This window comes from Stegodyphus dumicola, chromosome 5 (genome assembly GCF_044657685.1).
Source record: "Stegodyphus dumicola isolate Sdum_Otavi_A_Nest chromosome 5, ASM4465768v1".
Classification (NCBI taxonomy): Eukaryota; Metazoa; Arthropoda; class Arachnida; order Araneae; family Eresidae; genus Stegodyphus; species Stegodyphus dumicola.
Window position 1 is genome coordinate 176,135,713 of NC_140772.1, and position 19,453 is coordinate 176,155,165.

The 19,453-nt window shown below is 33.6% G+C and overlaps 1 protein-coding gene across 1 annotated transcript in view; it reads right to left on the reverse strand.

Moving 5' to 3' along the window:
- LOC118186529 (sedoheptulokinase-like) overlaps positions 1 to 11,180 on the reverse strand; it is an 83,890-nt gene extending 72,710 nt beyond the window's left edge. Inside the window, exon 1 of the mRNA XM_035356646.2 lies at positions 10,811 to 11,180. Coding sequence (XP_035212537.1) covers positions 10,811 to 11,139 — 329 coding nt within the window. The 5' untranslated portion in view covers positions 11,140 to 11,180. The remainder of the gene's footprint in view (positions 1 to 10,810) is intronic.
- Between the last annotated feature and the right edge of the window lie 8,273 nt (positions 11,181 to 19,453).

Genomic DNA, 19,453 nt, shown 5'->3' on the forward strand with positions numbered 1-19,453 from the left:
TATTTAATGATACTGTGCCCTATGTATGCCCTATGTGTTTTTAAGTGATTTATGTCATGCGATCCTAAGTGTTATGTGCTCGTATTTGTTCGTGTTTTATTTTATATGTTTAGGTGTTTAATTTTCTTCTTTTGTTATAACCTATTAAGTGTTTCACCCCCCTTTTTTCCGTTCCTGTATCAACAAGTTAATTCAAATGTGTATACTTCAATACTTCAAATGCCAGATGTTCAACAGTTGCCCCTGTATGGCCATGTATCCACACTTTTAATTATTAAATAAACTCCAGGGTAGGACGCGGGACATATGCCTGTTAATCTCTGTTAAACTTTAGGCGTCCCCGTCCTCCGTCACCTGTATACAAGAGTGGTTACATCAGCTCGGAACAGTATTGGGAACTCATTTTATCATGCCTAGACTCAAGGTTATTTATTCCTTATCCTGGTTAATGAGTGCTCTGGTCCACGAGTCCGCGAATACATAGGTTATAATCCCCCTTCTGACAGCGTTATTTTTATTCGGTATAAAGACTAATTAGGTTCAAAATAATTCCACGCAATTACTTGTACATGGCAAAAACTTTGTTTTGACTAATGACTAACTGGGATTAAAAGTTCGTTATGAAAACTAGATAGTAACTGGATATTTGGCAACTTTAAAACATTGCGTCACTTTTATTACAATTGTAGAATCATTGGCTTTTTGAAGCAGGTGATGTAAAAAAATGCAGTGTTCTCGCCGGACCTTCCAGTTGTTAGTCGCACATGATTTCCAGCTACACCATGAAAGCACGCGTTAAGGAGGGAGAAAAACCTTGCGTTCTCCCTCTTTTAAAGGGCCACTAGAAAAGAGGAGATTCAGTTGTTAAAGCCTTTTAATCGTCATGAATTATCGCCCACCACCTTTTAGCCCTAACGCAGAGTCTATTAGATATTTATTAGAGCAAGAAACATGTGCAATGCCCTCGCCAAGGCTCGAATTCTGGACTTTCTGACTGCTGGCCAAACGTGCTTTCCATCTGCACCATTAAGGCAGGCTGCTAAAAGGGAGAAAAGCCTTACAAAATCAACCTGATTTCATCACTTGAGATATGTTTGAATGCATCATTTATAACCCATTAATTAGACTTCTGTATCGAACAATTCTCAAAGAAACTACAGTGAAACCTTGGTTCACCTACTTAAATTTTTTCCTGAACACTCGAAATAATCGAACACTGAAACAATTTTCCCCATAGAAATTATGTTCTGTGTTCGATGCTCTAGATGCATCTGTTCTAGGATACAATGGCGTAGGTAAGCAGGGAAGAAATAAGGGGACATCTGTCCCCGGGCGCAGGATACAAAAGGCGCCAAACTGATGTTACGAAATTTTAGAATTAAATATTTTCTATTCTTGGTAAACAAGAGAAGGCGTGAAATCTTCATTTGTCCTCGAACGCTGAAAACCCTAGCTACGAACGACTCTGCTCGGATCCAGATGATGGTTTAGAAAAAGTACTTTGTAAACCCTTTGTATATAAGTTCGTAATACAAAATCGATGGCGTTCATTTAATCTAACACATACACAAAATTTAACGCAATTCTAAACACATAAAAATAGGAAAACTTGAATAAGTTTTACCGTATCTCTGAAAGGAAGTTAACGGCGTGAATAGAAAACAGTGAAGAAGCCAAAATTCCAAATTTGTTAACTGTTTCAAATCTTTTTTTGTTTTCCCCCTTTTCTCTGCAAGGTATTTCTCCCGCCTAGTGGTTCTGCATGCTGAGCCGGTACTCCAGAGATCCGTGGTTCGATTCCCGGCGAAGGCGGTTGCTAATTTTTCATCTTGCCTGCTTCCAAAAATATATGTCTAATGTCTCTACATCTCTTTCTCCTAACATTGCTCGCTTCTCCTTAAGAATCGCTGAGGCTTTGTCCCATTAATAATTCGTCCACTGTGATTGTTCCTGTCTGTTTTAAAATGTTCCTAAAGCAAAGTCCTTGAATATATTTATGTCACGGTTTAATACTGCTTTATCAGGGTGATCATATTGCACCTTACTCCATTATGCACAGATTTCGCAGATCAAATAACTAAAAATATCTTTCCTTCCGTCTTCTACTTCTGAAGACATTTCTTCCACATCATTCATTAACTGCATTTTGGAGTATCATTTGTAGCGGCTTACTTGTTCCTATCTCGAGACTGTTAATTATCCAACAAATTTTTTATTCTGAAAATTTATTCGTTCCAAGGCGTTCACGAATCAAGTTTCCAATGTATGTGAATTTAAACGCTCTTTCTTTACAGTGAGCCTTATTTTCGAATCCTAGACTACGTCAGGCTTGAATGCGCGGTTAATTTAAACGGTCGTCTTATTAAATGTTGTCAAAACATTTTATATTCTTGTAATTCAGTAGTACAATCTCTGTCACTTAAATTTGCCAATTCAGACACTGATGATGAGCTGTTTCTCACAAAATAAAATTAAATCACTTCTGGGGATTACCATTTGTATGGAATATAGCACAAAATTTTATTATTATTATTATTATTTATTTTGCATAACCCCCAACTCTTAACTTTAAATTTAGCCATAACAACTAAATAACAAAGTTACACTTTGTTATTTAGTTGTTATGGCTAAATTTAAACAGACAGGAGTTTGGTGAGACAGAAGTTTGGTGCTCAGATTGAATGACTGATATCAAACTTTACTAGTAAAAATATTTCCAATTAAGAAAGATTAGGCTAAAATTATAGAAAAGAAATATTACTTTCTTAATAAAAAATTCACAAAGTAAGAAATGGAAAACAATAAAATCATTATATATCCGACAGTATTTTGAAAACAGGTAGTAATCGAAATTCTAGGAATTTGGAAAAGAGATTTTAATGATTACCATTCAGTAGTTTGATTACTGAGTTTTTTTTTATATACATATTCAGATAAATAAATAAGATCTGATACTGTCGTTTTTCCGGAGATCTAGACAAGAATGGCTCATAAGCGATCACAGAAAGGGATGGTCGAAAGATTTCAGCACTAGTGAAAGGTTTCTCAATTTCTCGGATCTCGAGACAGGATGAAATCATAGGCCTCGTTCTTCACTTGCTTTGCTACTAATCTACTTTATTTTAGCACCAACGGCTTTTAATTACTTTATAAAGTATTTCTCCCCCCTTCTTAACATGCCTCCGCGGTGTAGTGGTCAGCACACTCGGCGTGTATTCGAGTCCCGGCGAAGGCATTGCTCACTTTTTATGTTCTCCTGCTTCAAAAATACCTAATGTCTCTACAGTGGCGCCCGAACTAAAAAAGATGGTGGCTGATGAATCTCCACCACCAGAATTTGGCGACTGGGTCCCCTTATACCCAATCGTCCTTTAAAAGGGTAAGTATATAAGGTATTTCTTCCGCCTTCTAAGCATGCCTTCGTGGTGCCTACATTTTATAATTGGTACGCAAACACAATCTGTAGACTAATTAAAAGGCTTACAGACTACATAATCTGTGTATAACGCTGTCTCAAATTTTTATTATTCGCTGATATGCTGTAGGTTAGTACTACTTTTAATTACATAGCTCGACTAATTATTAAAATCAAAAGGATTACTGCCGTTCGGCAAGTTTTTTCTAGCTTTTAATGGAAAGTGAGAGAAATGCGTTTCTTTCTTTCACTTGAACATTTAGCAGCAACAGAAACATACCAGAATCAACAATAGAAAATTTTCATAGTAAATGAAAAGGCTCAAAATCGATAAATGCAGTTGGCAAAATTGTCCCGATCGAATCCTCATAGAGGATTGTCACGAACCATCAGTTAGTAAAAAACAAAAATCGATACTTGGGACCTGCAACTAACTGAAGTGCCTTGAAATAAGACATATCTGTTTGGAAAGTTAACAACAGATTTTCTAGATAGAACTTTGGCTCTGTTGATTTCATTTGAGTATCATCACAGTCATTTTTACATAGATTATTTCTCATTTTTTTAAATTTATTTCTCACAATCAGGTGTAATATATATGAAGGGAAAGGATTGCGAGGAATAGAAAATATTCCTCCCACATGCCTTTCCAGAGTACCATTCAGCATTCTCAGCCAGCTATTGAGTTCTGTTTAAAAGCCCACTTAAATTTTTCAGATCAATTTATTAATTATATGGACATGAATCAAAGATGTATTTATTCAGCGAAAAAGAAAACCAGGACGTATCAGTATAAGATGAGAACATCTCATTTAAAGCTAATCAACTAATAAATGACGGGTTTCGTTTGGTTGTTTAATTACGGTAAAGAACTCGAGGGCTGCCTAGGGGAAAAATTCTTCCCTTAGGCAGATAGCCCTCGAGTTCTTTACCATAATCCACGAAGGCATCTTCGTTGATGACTTTTAAAGGAAAATCAAGCTCGTATTCACGTTACCCATGAAGAAAAACACGAAAACGCCCAGTCCGTTAGCCAGAATTCGAACCCCGGGCCGAATTACCAGTGTTACGCGGCTTTACCGTTCGGCCGCTATTGGGGGTCTAATTAACGACCAAGGTCCACCCACTTCACTAATAAGATGTACATATTTATTATTGGAAGTGTTAAGGCAACAAGAATCAGCGTAATATTTCATATATTTGCAGAACTAGTTTCGAAGATTCAAATTAGAAAATGCATCTTCAGCTGCAGAGGTGCAAAATGTTTTGCATTTGATCAGTGCCACAGTGCCATCTAAAAAGCTTCTGAGTTCTTGAAACATTTTTTTTAGTCATTTTCTTTTGAAAGACTTCTCATTACATTTTATCAAATTATTATTATTATTATTTTAAGTTTTTTGCTAGTTGAAATATTTGACAACACATGCTAATAGCGTCCCATTCTTAAAAAAAAAAAAAAAAAAAAAAAAAAAAAACTTTTTTTAAATCTTGATTTGAAAAATTTAACTACCTTTTAATTTATAATAATTTTAACGCCTTTGAAAAAACATCAGTTTAGCCTATTGTTTCTAATTTGACCCTAATTTCGAAAATTCTTATTTTATACTAAATTTTTTGCTTCAGGTCAGGTCGGAGCAGATTACATCTTTATTAAAAAGACTAAAAAAATGTTTAAAAAATTTATATTTCACTTTATTACATTATTTATTGAATTATAAAAATTTCAATGGCTTTACATTACTTGGATCAATTTAATTTGTTTTTTTATTTGGCACTAACTTTTGATTTATTTTATGATTATTTTTTATTTATTTATTTTGATTAACTCTATAATCATCCAGATATTATTTGTGGCTTCGTTAAAAAGCTTTCGGCTGCTCCTTGAAAAAGACGATTATTTGGGTTTTTTTTTTTTTTTATATTATTTATATTTTGTTAATTTAGTGAATTGTTTTGTTTTTGTTTCAATTTTGATATATGTCCTTCCTAAGACTGTTAACATTAAACTTTGATTTAATTATTATATCTTGATAATATATATAATTTTTTAAAAAATGATACACCGTAAAACGCGTAAGTAAGGATATGTTATAAGCAATATCTCCTGCTAAACAAATATTTACAACATGATATATTTGAGCGTTATACGTGTTATAAGCGTTACAGAAATAAGATATATGAGTAATAAGCATCATTGATAGAATTTGAAATATTTACAGAAATTTACAATATCGATTCTGTAGTCAACTTCTGCAGATATACATATGATTGAATTTGAATTTGAAAAGTTATACAACACAAAAGTGAGATCAAGAGTAACAGCCCATCTGATGTTAAAAACCGTTGTAATTAATTTGAATACTGAAAAGCAAAGGGCAATTACACTGATTAAGAATAGCATTTTTAATAGAAGAAATAAGTTTCTGTTATGTTTTGTCAGAAGTTAATGAAGGTTATACCAGTTTTTGTAACTTTTGATAATTAATAGCTACGATAAAACCGTTGTTAAATTCATTAAATGAAATAATAATTTTAAGGGTGGCTTTGCAAATGCGGTCAAGAGCAAGAGACTGACGTTAATTACGGAAGGGGAAACTAAACGGCTGTGTCGGGGATCCTAAGGGGACATATATTTTAAAAGAAAAGTGTTTTTAGGTCTCATTCAGTATCAGTAGATCAGGAATAAAATCTTGAATGGAACTCTCCTCTGTTTTTCACTGTAAGTCAGTAACGCGTACAAGGATGCACACGGTACCGGAATGGAGACAAATTACATAGGATACGAAAAGTTTTGACGTATTTACGTATTTATTAAACAGCTTAATGATATTAGTATGCACTTTTTTTGGTTTATTAATAAATAAATAATTAATATTAATAAATTATAATAAATTTATTAATAAATTAATAAATATGCTTTTTAATAAAATAGTACATAAAACGTACCAGTAATAAAGTATTTACAACTATTTTAGTAATAGTAATAATTAGTAAATATCCATATCATTAATGTAATTTATGAAAGGCATTTGAAACCAAAATAGGATTTGCATTAATAAATTATAGTTAAGAATAATGGCCCCATTGTTCTGATTATTATTGGAATAATTTAAAGATTAAATCCGATAGTAGCTTAAGATGGTTTTGCAGTTGGAAAAACAAGAATATAACTCATTTTGATTCACCTTTCTTTTCTTTATAAATGACGAATATCTGTTTGCCATATACGTGATCAAATAGGGAGTAAGTGTTTAATCCATAAGATAATAAGTATTGATTAACATTTCCTATAACTACTTCTAATTAAGGCTTCCTAAGAGCAACCCCCTTAATTTTGACTCGCAACTTTTAATTTTAGACTAGGATATGAGCATAGGCTCTACCTTTAAACAATGGGATTTTTTTTAAACACTGTGGCATGACAATGCCTAGTAATAATATTTTTAGCCTCACTAAGAATCATTTTCTGGATTCCCATCCTGATTTTTTTCCAAGAGATATTAAAAGTTGCAGTTGACGAGTATGAGCAATGTATAATACATACATATATATAACGTATTTTTTTAAAGTATTTTTTTTTCTATATAACGTTGCCATTTCTCGCTTTTAAAGCATTGAGTTTGTAAATCAAAAATTCGTTAAAGTTTTACAAAATATAAAATCTATAATAAAACAAATTCCAAATTTGGGATTTCAGATGCCTATATTCGCAGTAGGATTTCGTCATTCAAAATTCGATGGCTCTATGTACCATTGTTTTATCACAATGCGAGAAATAGACAATCATTTATGCAGATTTTTCATTATTTAATTTCTTCAAATATAATGCAGGACTCTAACATTTTGTGGCAACAGTTTGAAAAGTGAACCGACGTTTATGAGTCCGACGCAAAATGCCAAAACGAAAGCAATAGTCCTTCGGGACTGAAATCCCTTTGGACTAAAAAAAAAAAAAAAAAACCTCTTTTTTTCAAAATACTATCAATAAATAAATACAAAGTGGTCAGATTTTGCTACAGAACACATCTAAAGATGAATAAAACATTTTGCCAAAATTTCATTTCAATATTCTAAATACATTTTGAGAAATTAACGTAATCGCAATCAAAAGTAACGAAAAGCACAATTTCTCAGAAAATGCATTTAAAGATTTTAATACAGCACGAAAAATTTTGTAGCTACTTTAGACCTTTAAAACTCGCCGTATTTGTATGTTAGGCCCTCTTTTACTTCATTCTTAACTAATTTTGACTTTTAGCATTTTCCTGGATAATTTTGTTGCTTGTAGAGATTGGCGTTTCGATTTCTGAATTCACTGTTTGTCTATTCCCATGTAGCTTTCAAGCATAATGGGATTAATTTCTATTTCTATATAGCTGAAAATAGGTAAAAGTCCTAAATATCTTGAATTAAATAATAATACAGCAATATGTGCACCTAAAAGGAATGTTTTCAGTTGGACAAAAGTTTCTTTAGGTAAAATAGTCCTCGAAAGGTTATTAAAACACTCATTACTGTTTTGAGTCTTCCCATGTAGGCATTTTATCAGCAAAGTGTCACACAGTGAAAGATGTGTTGCTTTTACAGCTTTCATATTGTTTAATAATTAGAAAATAGTTGTTTAAACTTATTGTTTACATTTTTATGACCATTTAAATGCCAACTTCCGGCATCCAAAAATTCACTTCCGGTTTATTTTTTATACTATAACTTTTCTTCTAGTTATCGTAAAAACAAAAATAAAGCATTTTTAGAAACCTAAATGTATGGCCTATAAAATGAATAAATAAAAAAAAATTTCGAAAATTTACGCCAAAACGACGAATTTAGGGTAGGCACATAAAAGTCGTAACCCAAAGGAGAACAAGTAAAATTAAACTTCAGACAATACAGATACGTATACAATACTGAATATAATAGAAAATATAAAAATAAATTATATATGTACGAAACCTAACTAACCATTTATATTGATATTACGTAAATATATGTATGGTAAATGAACATTATAAATATAAAAATAAATTATATATGTACGAAACATAACTAACCATTCATACTGATATTACGTAAATATACGTATGGTAATGAATATTGTATAATAAAGATATTTTTCTTTGATATTTTATACCTTGTTCTATATTTGATTCCATTTATATATACCTATACGTAGATATATATAATTTAAGGATTCCATATTAACTACTACATATAAAACACAAAAGAGCATCAATAATGTATTTTTCAGTATTATTTAACTTCATTCTGAAGAACTTTCTGCAGTTTAGTTTGCGTTATTTTATTCATAAGTCTCAAATAAAAGCAATTATTGTTTATATGTCATCAGAAAATTAACTAAAAAGCAGCGACCACAATGTAATTGAAAAACAGTTCTTTAGACGTGAAAAGGTTGAAAGCCATTTGGGTTGTGACTACTTTCTCAGATACTCAGCTACTTCGCATACATGTAGCATAGCATTCGAAATGAAAAACTCAATATTTACTAAAAATTCATTGATGTAACAAATATCTGTCTTTCTACTCCTACTTTAAAAAAAGATGTTATTTGCCTTACATTTTATAGTTCAATAGTACATTTTCACTGTACAAAATTGCATTCATTCAAAGAATTCAATTTGTATTTTCCTCTGTATAAAAACTGAATGCAGAAAAGTTAGATGTTTAAACGACCCCCACATTTTCTCAAGACCACGAGCAAGATTATCCCCTCCTTTTCAGCGCCCCCCCTTGAAAAAAGATGTTCTAAATTTACGACCTGACCGCATACAGGGTGATTTCATTTTAAGAACTGTTCAGTACATTAAAATTTTCATTCAATAAAATGGTAAATATTTTTGCTAACTAAGATGGAATAAACTGTTAAAAAAAAGGCTCTTTAATTTAAACTCGATTTAACGTTTCGATTAAAAATAAGGAAAGGTAATTTTATTTAAATAATTATTTAAGTGGCAACAGTTGTATTTCTATGCGAATAACAAGCAATGGTTAATGTTCTAGTTTTCCCCCTGTTATGTAAAACGTGTTTCGTTTTGCATCCTGTACTGTAAGATTTCATGTAAAATATGTAATACATAAGGTAAAATTATACTATTTACACATAGATACAAATCCTCAACAAAAACTGTCCATTTCATAAATACCTCTCGCTTCTTACCCCCCAAATAATTCAGTATTTCTATCGGTTTGACATTTTGAATACACAGACTATCAATCTCATTAGAACGTAAACTCGAAAAATAACTGAATATGAATTGTAAACAAAAATATGATTTAGACTTTTCTGCACTCTTTAAGTTTAATCGTTATCGGATAAGACTTACCTACCTTGCAAATGCATTTCTAAATGATTTCAGAATAATCCCATCAACTAAATCTAGTTTAACATATACCATTAAAAGAATGAAAACAAAATCTATAACAACAAATATTAAGTTGCTAATTACATAACAAGCGTTCAAGGCGTCTCTTTGAATAAAAAATCATTCCTAGAGAACTCTCTATCGCAAATTATTTCCTCTGTACAGAAGCCAAATGTTCAAACTAGGTTTTAATTCGTCCATTAATAAATGTTCATATTCTAACGAATAATTAATTTAATATACAAAATTATAAACATATTTTATTTATATAATAATTTTGCGGCATTTGCTATGCCTCGAATTTTAAACACAATAACTATAGTGTAGTTTTAACAACAATTTTGTTTGAATCCTGACTAAGCAAACTTTAATTATGTATACCCGTCGGGAAAACTTGTCTGTTCGGCAGCAAATTGAGTTTTTTCTGAGGATTTGTGGTCAAAGTATTGTTTTTTTTCTTCCATGTTTAAATTAAAAGAGAATTTGGAATTTTTTTTACTTACAAATAACGTAAAAAAATTATTTACTTGTAAAAAACTAACTTATTACATTACATCATGACATTTGATGTCGAAAATCAAAAACTGCTTTCCTTCAGTTTTTCTATACAATGCAAAATCGAAACTTATTTTAGGACAGACGGAATAACCAGTAACACTAGAACAAGTCAGAATTCAGAGTACCGTGACGCAATTCTCATGGTTCGAACAAGGTAACAAGTTACCAGAAACTATGTTATCTTGTACACAGGGTCACTCATTCATAGATAAAGACAAATAAGTACCTCATATGTGGCGGTTTCCACAAATTCGTAATAAAGAGTTAAACATTCATTAAACATATTTAGTTTTTCGAAATTGAGTTTAGGATCTCACTAGAAACTTTAGCAAGAGAATGTGAAACATAACTAAACAGTTCAAACAAAACTTTCAATTCATAGATGTTCCAGATCTTTTAGTTAATTAGTTGGATATAAGCCAATGATATGCAGATGCATGGAATACACTTAACTCACCTTCCAAAATTGTTCCTTTTCCAGCCATTGTCAGATTTCCAAAGGACACATCCATGCATTTGCCCTGAGATGGCCACGTGGGTCACTCGTACCAGAGACTCCTTCGGCAACCTGGATAAACAGAACTGCAAGGCAGTGCAGATCTTGTGGACATCTTGTTCGCTGCCTAATGGGCCCAAGTCGCTAACCATTGAAGATTTAGTCTCCCTTGAAGCGGCCTGGACGACACTTTTCGTCTTGGCCGACACAAGACATACTTTGACCGTCGTCGTTCCGATATCAATGCCGAGCACCAAGTGCTGCTGGCCGGTGAGTGACGTATCGCTCATCGCGTGGGAATAAGAGATGACTGACTGCGGAAAACAGCGGGAATCTCACCCTTCCTGCGACGGGATCCAACGTTGGCGCGATATTTCGGGTTGCCACAGGATTATCGAACGTTCGCCAAATGCGCAGTTTCGCTTTGTACCTTTTTATGAATTTATTTCCTCGTTAGTTTTCTTTTCTCGTTGCTCGAGAAGTTTTAAACGATATTTCGTGAATTGAATCTCTATGCAGAATGAAAGCTTCGCTAATTATTTCAGCCTTCATGATTCACTTTTTATCTCTTTCTTCTGCTTTATATCTTTTCAGGCATGATTATTAAAATCTAATTAGCTCTCTTGCATTTTTTTCCTTCATGATTTAAAGATATGTAATTTAAAAAAATTATATGAATTAATAAATTAAATTTTTCGTTGAATGTAACTTGAGTGATAATGATAATAAAAAATATATTAGATACTCATATTTTACAATGAAAAAAAAAAGTATGGCTTATATTTTAAAATAAGATGTTCTATATATTCAGCATTAACTTGGAGTATCGAGAAGACAAGAGAACTCCGCCTTTATAAAACCAGACCACGATGGTTATAAGATAAAATATTTAAAATATTCTGGTATTCGACTCAGAGGTATTAATATAAAGTATTAAGTAAATTTTACAGGCAAACTTAAAGCATGAAGGGTATCTACTGTAGCAGGAATTGTTTTCATAAGCAATGTATTGAAGTAATTCATCTCAATTTATTTTATCCCTGAAGGTTGGTTGATTGATTTTAATTAAGACAAAGGCATTCGAGGAAGGAAGAATGCCTTTATGGAGAACTTTTCATGGAAAACTGTGTTATATTTACGTTTAGCTTGGAAAAAACACGAAAACGCTCATGCAGATAGTTCGTTTGTCAGGATTCAAACCGAGGACAAAGTTTTGTTATTCAGGGTCCCATCCATTGCGCACGGAAATTAAATAATTCCTTACAGGCATTTCAGTAATGTATACTAGCCGTGGTCATAGCTCGTCTCGCCAGCCGTGTGTGATTCTTACGCAAATAAAATGTATGTATGAAATATGGTAAATTGAAACTACTCAATGTCCAAAAGAAAATAATTAGTTTAACATTTAATTTTCTTACAAAGTTGTCAGACGTTTCTTTACATTCGAAGTCTATTTCACTACTTTTAAAATGATATAAATATGGACTCGTGACTTTCTGAAAATCTACACTTTTGACCATTAAAATTGCGGCACCAGCAAGGAACGATATGACGAACGTCAAAATCACGTGACAGGAAGAAGAGATTAGGATATGCAAATGATTATCGTTTCAGTGCATTTAGACGACACATGAGGGAGAAAACGACATCTGGAGAACAGAATAAAAGAAAAGTTGTGTGGTGGATTTCTCATTCGGAAAGTGCTTTGTAAGGTTGCAGTTTGCTCAAAATATCATGTTATGCCTCGAATAAGAAGAGGAAATGCTTACCAGCAAGTTTCGAAATTCGATAGAGGCAGGATTATTGCCTGTCGAAAGTGTAGATTATCGTTCCGTGATCGACATCGCACGACATCCAACAACTATTATGCGAATATTGAATCAATGGATTGCATAGTTTCAACATTGCATAGTTTTTCTGAACGGTATGCAGGATCTCAACGCCCTCCCATGACTAACGCCAGAGAGAACAGGCATATTATGAGGTCAGCCCTGCGAAAACGTACAACCATATCACGCACCATTAATCAGGAAACGGGCATGTTTGCAGCACGCCCAGTATCCGCTCGTACGGTGCGTCAATGTTTGCAGCAGCATGGACTATCAACACGGCGACCATTACTTCGGCTTGACAATGCAGTATAGAGAGAGACAGCGACTCTGGTGCGCCGAATGACAAAGCTGGAAACAGGAATGGCACAATGTCGTCTTTTCAGACGAGTCCCAGTTCTGAGTGTTGTATTCTGAATGCCGTATACGTGTCTGGAGACTCGAGGAGGCCGCACGATGTCTGCTTGTATTCGATATCAACATAGGGGCCCTGCACCTGGTGTGATGGTATAAATGCAATTATTAATGCAGTTAAACATATCTTCTCCAGTTGCTCTTTTTTGGAGGTATCTGGGGAAGGCGGAGAAAAGAAAGAAAAATAAATTCTTTTCGGTGCTGTTATTACACACATAGCGTACCGTTAATGTAGACAGACTTGCGGTATATATTCATTCATCCATTTCTGAAACAAATTCATTACAAAATCGATTATAGTATTGAAAAGATCCACAATGCGACACGAAACAGCGCTTTTGGATCATTATGACGAATCAATTGTTTTAATCCAAAATTCTCATTTACTTACATATCCACTTCACCGTTTCCCCCGAGACAGATTCGCAGTTTGAAAAGTGTCATCAGTAACTTGCCCAATACGGTAGCATGGTCCTCAAGCCGAGTTTTATGCACATCTGCACAACTTCTATAGAACTATTAATACGAAAAGAAAGCTGTATATTTATTTACATTATTTCTTTGTTCATAAAAATTCTATTTACCAGAATTTAGATATTAAATTGTTTCATCAAGATATTTTTGTTATTGCATCGAAATTTCATAGAAAATACGACAGCCACGTCTCTGATCTTAACAAGTGATCAGCGGACACTGATTTCCCCAGGAAGTTCCTTTAGCTTTACTAAAGGCCTAAATCTTTAGTATTAGTGCTCAGAACATTTCTAAGACATTTAGAGTCCCATAGGAATATTTCGAAGTAAGTTAAGGTCTGCTTGTAAATAAAAGTAGCTTCCATAGTCCTTCTACAACTCATTAATTCGATTCAGATATTAGCCGTCGTGCATAACTGGCGAAGTTTTCTGTAGTACTTCCCACGATCATAAGCATATAAGGTTTGCGATCATAAGCTTATAGGGCAAACAGTTCTGTTCTTGTGCTTTAAAACACACTCGTGCTTTTCACGATTTGCAGTTCTTGATTGAAATTATTCATCATGATTACAAAGAAGTCTCCTATCACTCATTTTTTTACTTAAAGTTCCCAAACCCACAACCCTTTTACAAGTACAAAGAAGTGGGGAACATTTTGATTTTTATTTCTTTGTTATCCTGCAAGTGAAAGATACTGATAACTTACAAATCGCTTTAGCGACGGAGATGCTAGCTTAAATAAAGTTAATGGAATGGAATGTACATCGTTATTGAGAAGTAAAAAGAAGGGTATTCTAGTGGTATCCTAGAGCAAACGTTTGAAAATCTAAAATGCGAAGAGATCACCTTAACATACCAGAACACCTCCCAGCAATAACACCCTTAGTGAGCTTTTTATCCAAAGATTTAAGCTAAAAATTCAGAATAGCTAGATTTTGCTGCAAAGCCTGTAAAATTACCAGAAAAGAGTATCGCAGTAGATATACTTCTAAAGAATGTGTTTCTTCTCCTTCAATATAAGGAGCAAATGGAGCTTGGCGTTAATGAGGAACTAAACCAAATCCTAGAGAAGAAGACAAGTTACCACCCAGGTTCTGCCTCAATCCTGTGAGGCTTACTCGCGGGCATTAGAGAATGAAACATATTTTGAAGAACTCAAAAGTCTCAAAATTTCTACTAGACATGTAAAGCAATTCACCAAAAGACAGGAGCGCAAGAGGGAAAAATCTTTCAATCTTCTTCCTGTAAATCACTTATGTGAAAGGAGGCATAATTATCTACAGAATTAGGGCATTTCTCCCCATATAGATTAAGGAAATCTCCCCCTCCTTAGGTTAAGGATTACAGCTTTTAAGGCAACAAACACCAGCTCAATGCTATGAGCATTTTGTACAGGTAGGCTATTTCAAACCGTAATTCTGTTGGAAATGCGTAGATGAGCACTTGACATATGAAACTAAAGAATGAGAAGAAGTCAATATGTTGACGATGTTGTTTAGACCACCGGATGAAAATCAGAGGGTGCCTTCCCTTTTCCAAAGCCTAGAACTTCCAGATAAAGGAAAGAAAAGTACATCAAATCTAGAATACAACGGAAAGAGATTTCGAAGTCCTACAAGCTAGGAATGAATAACGAAAACAATTTAAGCCGTTAGAAAATTTAACTAAATACCCAATAAACCAGACTGATATCATACCGAATAGAAATGATGTCATTCTCTGCTTGATGACCCAAACGTGATCCATCTCAGTTCTGAAATGATTCAACTGACATCTGCCAAGTCCAGATCTAAATGCTAAGCAGAAATTAACATATTAGCAGAACAGACTGTAGGCCGCCTAGGCAATAAAAAATGGCAATGTTTTAGAACTGCGATGCTTTCTCTTTGTTATCTTTTCTCCCACGATGTTTTGCATCACGACGTTTTCGCCTTGTGTTATTTTCTCCGCGGCGTTTTCGTCCACGATGTTTTTGGCAGACACCACGCAGCACAACGTATTATGGGCGAATGAGCATAATATAAAGCAGGATCGCGGTGTGCCTTTAACATTTAATGTATACAAGTGTACATCAGTTTGAACTGCTCGGAGTTGCTATGGTAGCTCGGCTTGATGAATAAACAGTACCGCAGACAAGATGGATGATTTTATATGAGGCTGAATAGTTCAAAAGTTAGAAATTCAAAGTATGGTTGAGTATTTTGTGATAGTATACAATATTATGTCATGAGCTTGAAGGGCACTTCTAATGACAGGAACGGTCGTTCAAAAGTCTGGTAGTAGTCGCCCGCAAGCAAATAAGGGTGACGTAGGATGGAGAATAATTAGAATTAAACGTGGTTAATTAGATTAATTGATCTCTGAAAAAATGTGTATGAAAATTAAATAGTATAACTTTGAAATGTGGCAGCACATTTAAGGTTATATCATTTTTCCCTTCCCCCCAAAAAAGCAATACATAATTATTTTCAGTCATTTTGTTTAAGCACGAGAAGTAATTTTCTAAGTGGATCAAATTCAACTTTTTTAAAATGGAGATTAATAGTATATTTCTTTTTGGTTTGTAATTTAGAAAATTTAAGTATGTATTATTTTATAACGCAGACTTCTTCTGTACTAACATAACTTTTATAATAAATTTTCTCTATGTTCATTTGCTATCAAAACAGACTTTTATAAACCACACACTGAATGTGAATGATTTTTGTTACTGCCGGAATTTAAATAGAAAGCAAAATTCTTCATTATGTAGGCCAAACGGAACGAAAAGCTGGACTTCCTGCCGCAATATATCAATAAAATTATATCAGAAATGGTATGAATGAAATGATGATGAAAACAATTGCAAATTTTATTTGTATAACTTTTAAAATTTCATTTATAATTTGTATGGTTGTGATTGTATGATTCTGAATTTTCATTTAAAATATAGTAATATTTTTATAATTTAAATTTTAGATTTATTGATAAAATTCTGTCCATAATTTTTATGAAAATTTACGTGAATAAATTTTAAAGTAAAAATGGTGTTTCCGTGTCTGTCTTCTAGTCTTAATTAAAAAACAAAAATTATAGTAATCTTTTTTATTCTTCAAGTATTAGTTATTTAATCATAATTGATTTTTGATCAAAGGTATACTTTGAACTTTTTTTTTAAATTTTTCACTGGAAAAAAAAAATATTCCCAATGAAAGGTTTGGTTTATTTTGATTATTACAAAGCACTTGAGGGCTATCTGCCTAAGAGGACGGATGCTTTCATGGAGGACTTTCTAAGGGAAACCAAGGATTTCTGAGGGTTTGTATGCACGTTACACATGAAAAAAACCACGAAAACGTCTGGCATCGAAAAGCCTGGTGATCCCGTTCACCGGGATTCGAGCCTCGGACCAAATTACCAGGATTTAGCGACTGCTCAGCCGCTACTGGGCCCTCAATGAAAGAATCAACTGCGTAGATAGGAAACCACGATCTAAGAAAATAAAAACTAATGAGCATTTTTCAAATCTCCCTTTCCTATGTTATCCTACAGGCAATGAAAGTTCGACAACAGAGGTCAAATCTCAAGGCATATGCAATAGATGAAGCCTAGGAAGTAGATGGTTTGTTCACTATACACAGATACAATCAATATGGTACATGCCACTATAATCTGCTCTACAATCAATATAGTACATGCCACTATACTCCTCTACAATCAATATAGTACATGCCACTATATACTCTGCTCTACGAAAAGTAAGTTACATGCTACTGGCACCTGCACATCGGAAAAGGCTGAAGGTACATGTGTAGTGGCTTCTGAGACGAAACCGTTAAATCTCTTCACTCAGCTAGCTTAGTATTTCATAAAACATGCAAGTAAACATGCGTATTGCATTTTCTCTAGCCATGTCCGTGTTCTAAGAACATCAAATCAGTCTTGGCTTCCGTTCACTCCAAAAAACACTCCATATATTTTGGAAGTAAAGAAAGAACTGTAAACTGCTACTTACATGACTGACACTAGAAATTTATCATTGTTTAGATTTGAAGTTTCGTTTTGCTTGATGTTCAGAAAGTCGCCTAAGCGTGTTTCACCGTTCTTCCAAATCCCATCAGTTTACCTTCTTCGGCTGCTTTACCTTTTCACTGTTGCCAGGTTCATTCAAATGTCTGCGTGCCAGATTCGTTTTGGTTTCTTCTAAACACTCGATAACAAGAATTGTGATACTCAGCACCAGCAAATGTTAATTTTTCTCTATTCTCGTGTGAGCTACAAGTCCTATGTTGACATGTGTATAATGCAGTACAAACGTCGTCGGTGTATAGATTATACAGTACACTGATTTCTCCTTTAGCTGAAGTAATGAGTTTTTACTCCCTATTTAACATTAGCATACCAAATCGCTTAAACGTTGTATAATAATCGCTGTCTCTATTCCCCCTTTTGCTGTAATCAACCTCTGAGCGAGCGTCCCTCTGGAAATGGATAACTGTTTTGACATTTCTTATTTATAAGTTTCTGTAGATTGGCATAGAATTTCTGCAGGAACAAGATAACAGATTCCGTGTGAATTTTTTTATTTTTTGCCTGTACTTTGATCAGTGAAGAGTAAATAAAAGAAAGTAATGACATCATTTCCGACTTATGGCTAATCCCACCAGTGGACGGATGGCTATTCGTTGAAGTCGATAAGATCCGATAGCTAACTTCCGGTCGCTATCTTCATCATAAGATCCGGTTGATATCGCTAAGAACTACCAATCGCTAAGATCGCTGGTCTTAGCGAGGGCAGTTCGACCTGAACTCAAATCCAGAGAAACGGGCTATCTATATGATTGTTTTGTCGTTTTCCACATGTGTAATGTGAATACGAACAAGTTTGCCTTTGAAAGTTCTCGAAAGTATTTCTGCACTTAGGCTAATAGGTCTCGTGTGTTTTGCCATATACGAATACTTAACGGCTTACATCCAAGCAAGAGCTCAGATTATATTGAAAAATATGACAGGTCGTGCAAGCAAGCAAAATGAACATATTTTCAAGTTCATAAGAATTTCTTTGAAGTAATCTGCTTAAGTGTATTGATTACATACTGAAAAATGTATTTCACCATGTAAGCAAATTACCCAAGCAAGCTGAGGTTAAAAAAAAAAAAAAAAAAAAAAAAAAAAAATAGGGTTCAGGCCGTTATTTACATATTTATTTTACGCCATTTTTGTACTTTTTGGAAAATGTTTATAATAAATAATGTTATTTGTTAATTTTTTTTTCCTTTTAAATTTAATTATTTAACTTTCTATGGCTCAGGAAAATTTTATAGACATTACTAATTACGTCCTAATGGTAAAAAATATTTTTGATGGTTATAATATTTCCCCTACCCCAAAGGCAGCTCAAGCCTTAATATACTTTTATACTACGGTGGTTTGTTATGCCTAATAGGTAGGCCACCGTTGCCTCATACATCCATACCTTCTCCGAGATTCGAGCCCGTGCCCTTCAGTACAGCAATCGGAGAGGTTATATCACTTAGTAAAAAATATATGATTTCCATCCAAAACATTGCTTTCGTAAAACAAAAAGAAACAAAACAAAACAAAACAAAAAATAACACCATTTAAATCAAAGGAAAGATAATTTCAAACTTTCACAATTAACCTTGACCAGTCCTAGAACTGGCCGATCAAATCCAAAGTAAAAATAAATCGTTCCTTTTTTCGAGCTTTGGACAGGTTGGTCGGCCAGCTAGTAGAAGTGGCCACATTTTAAACTTTAGCATCGATATACCATGTACTCACAGTGAGGAGAAAGAAAAGAAAGAGTTTAAGCATTATCTTCTTTCCGCCTTCAGTTTGCTTTCAAGAGGTCAAAATTAAAATATTCTAAAATCCTAGAAATATTACAT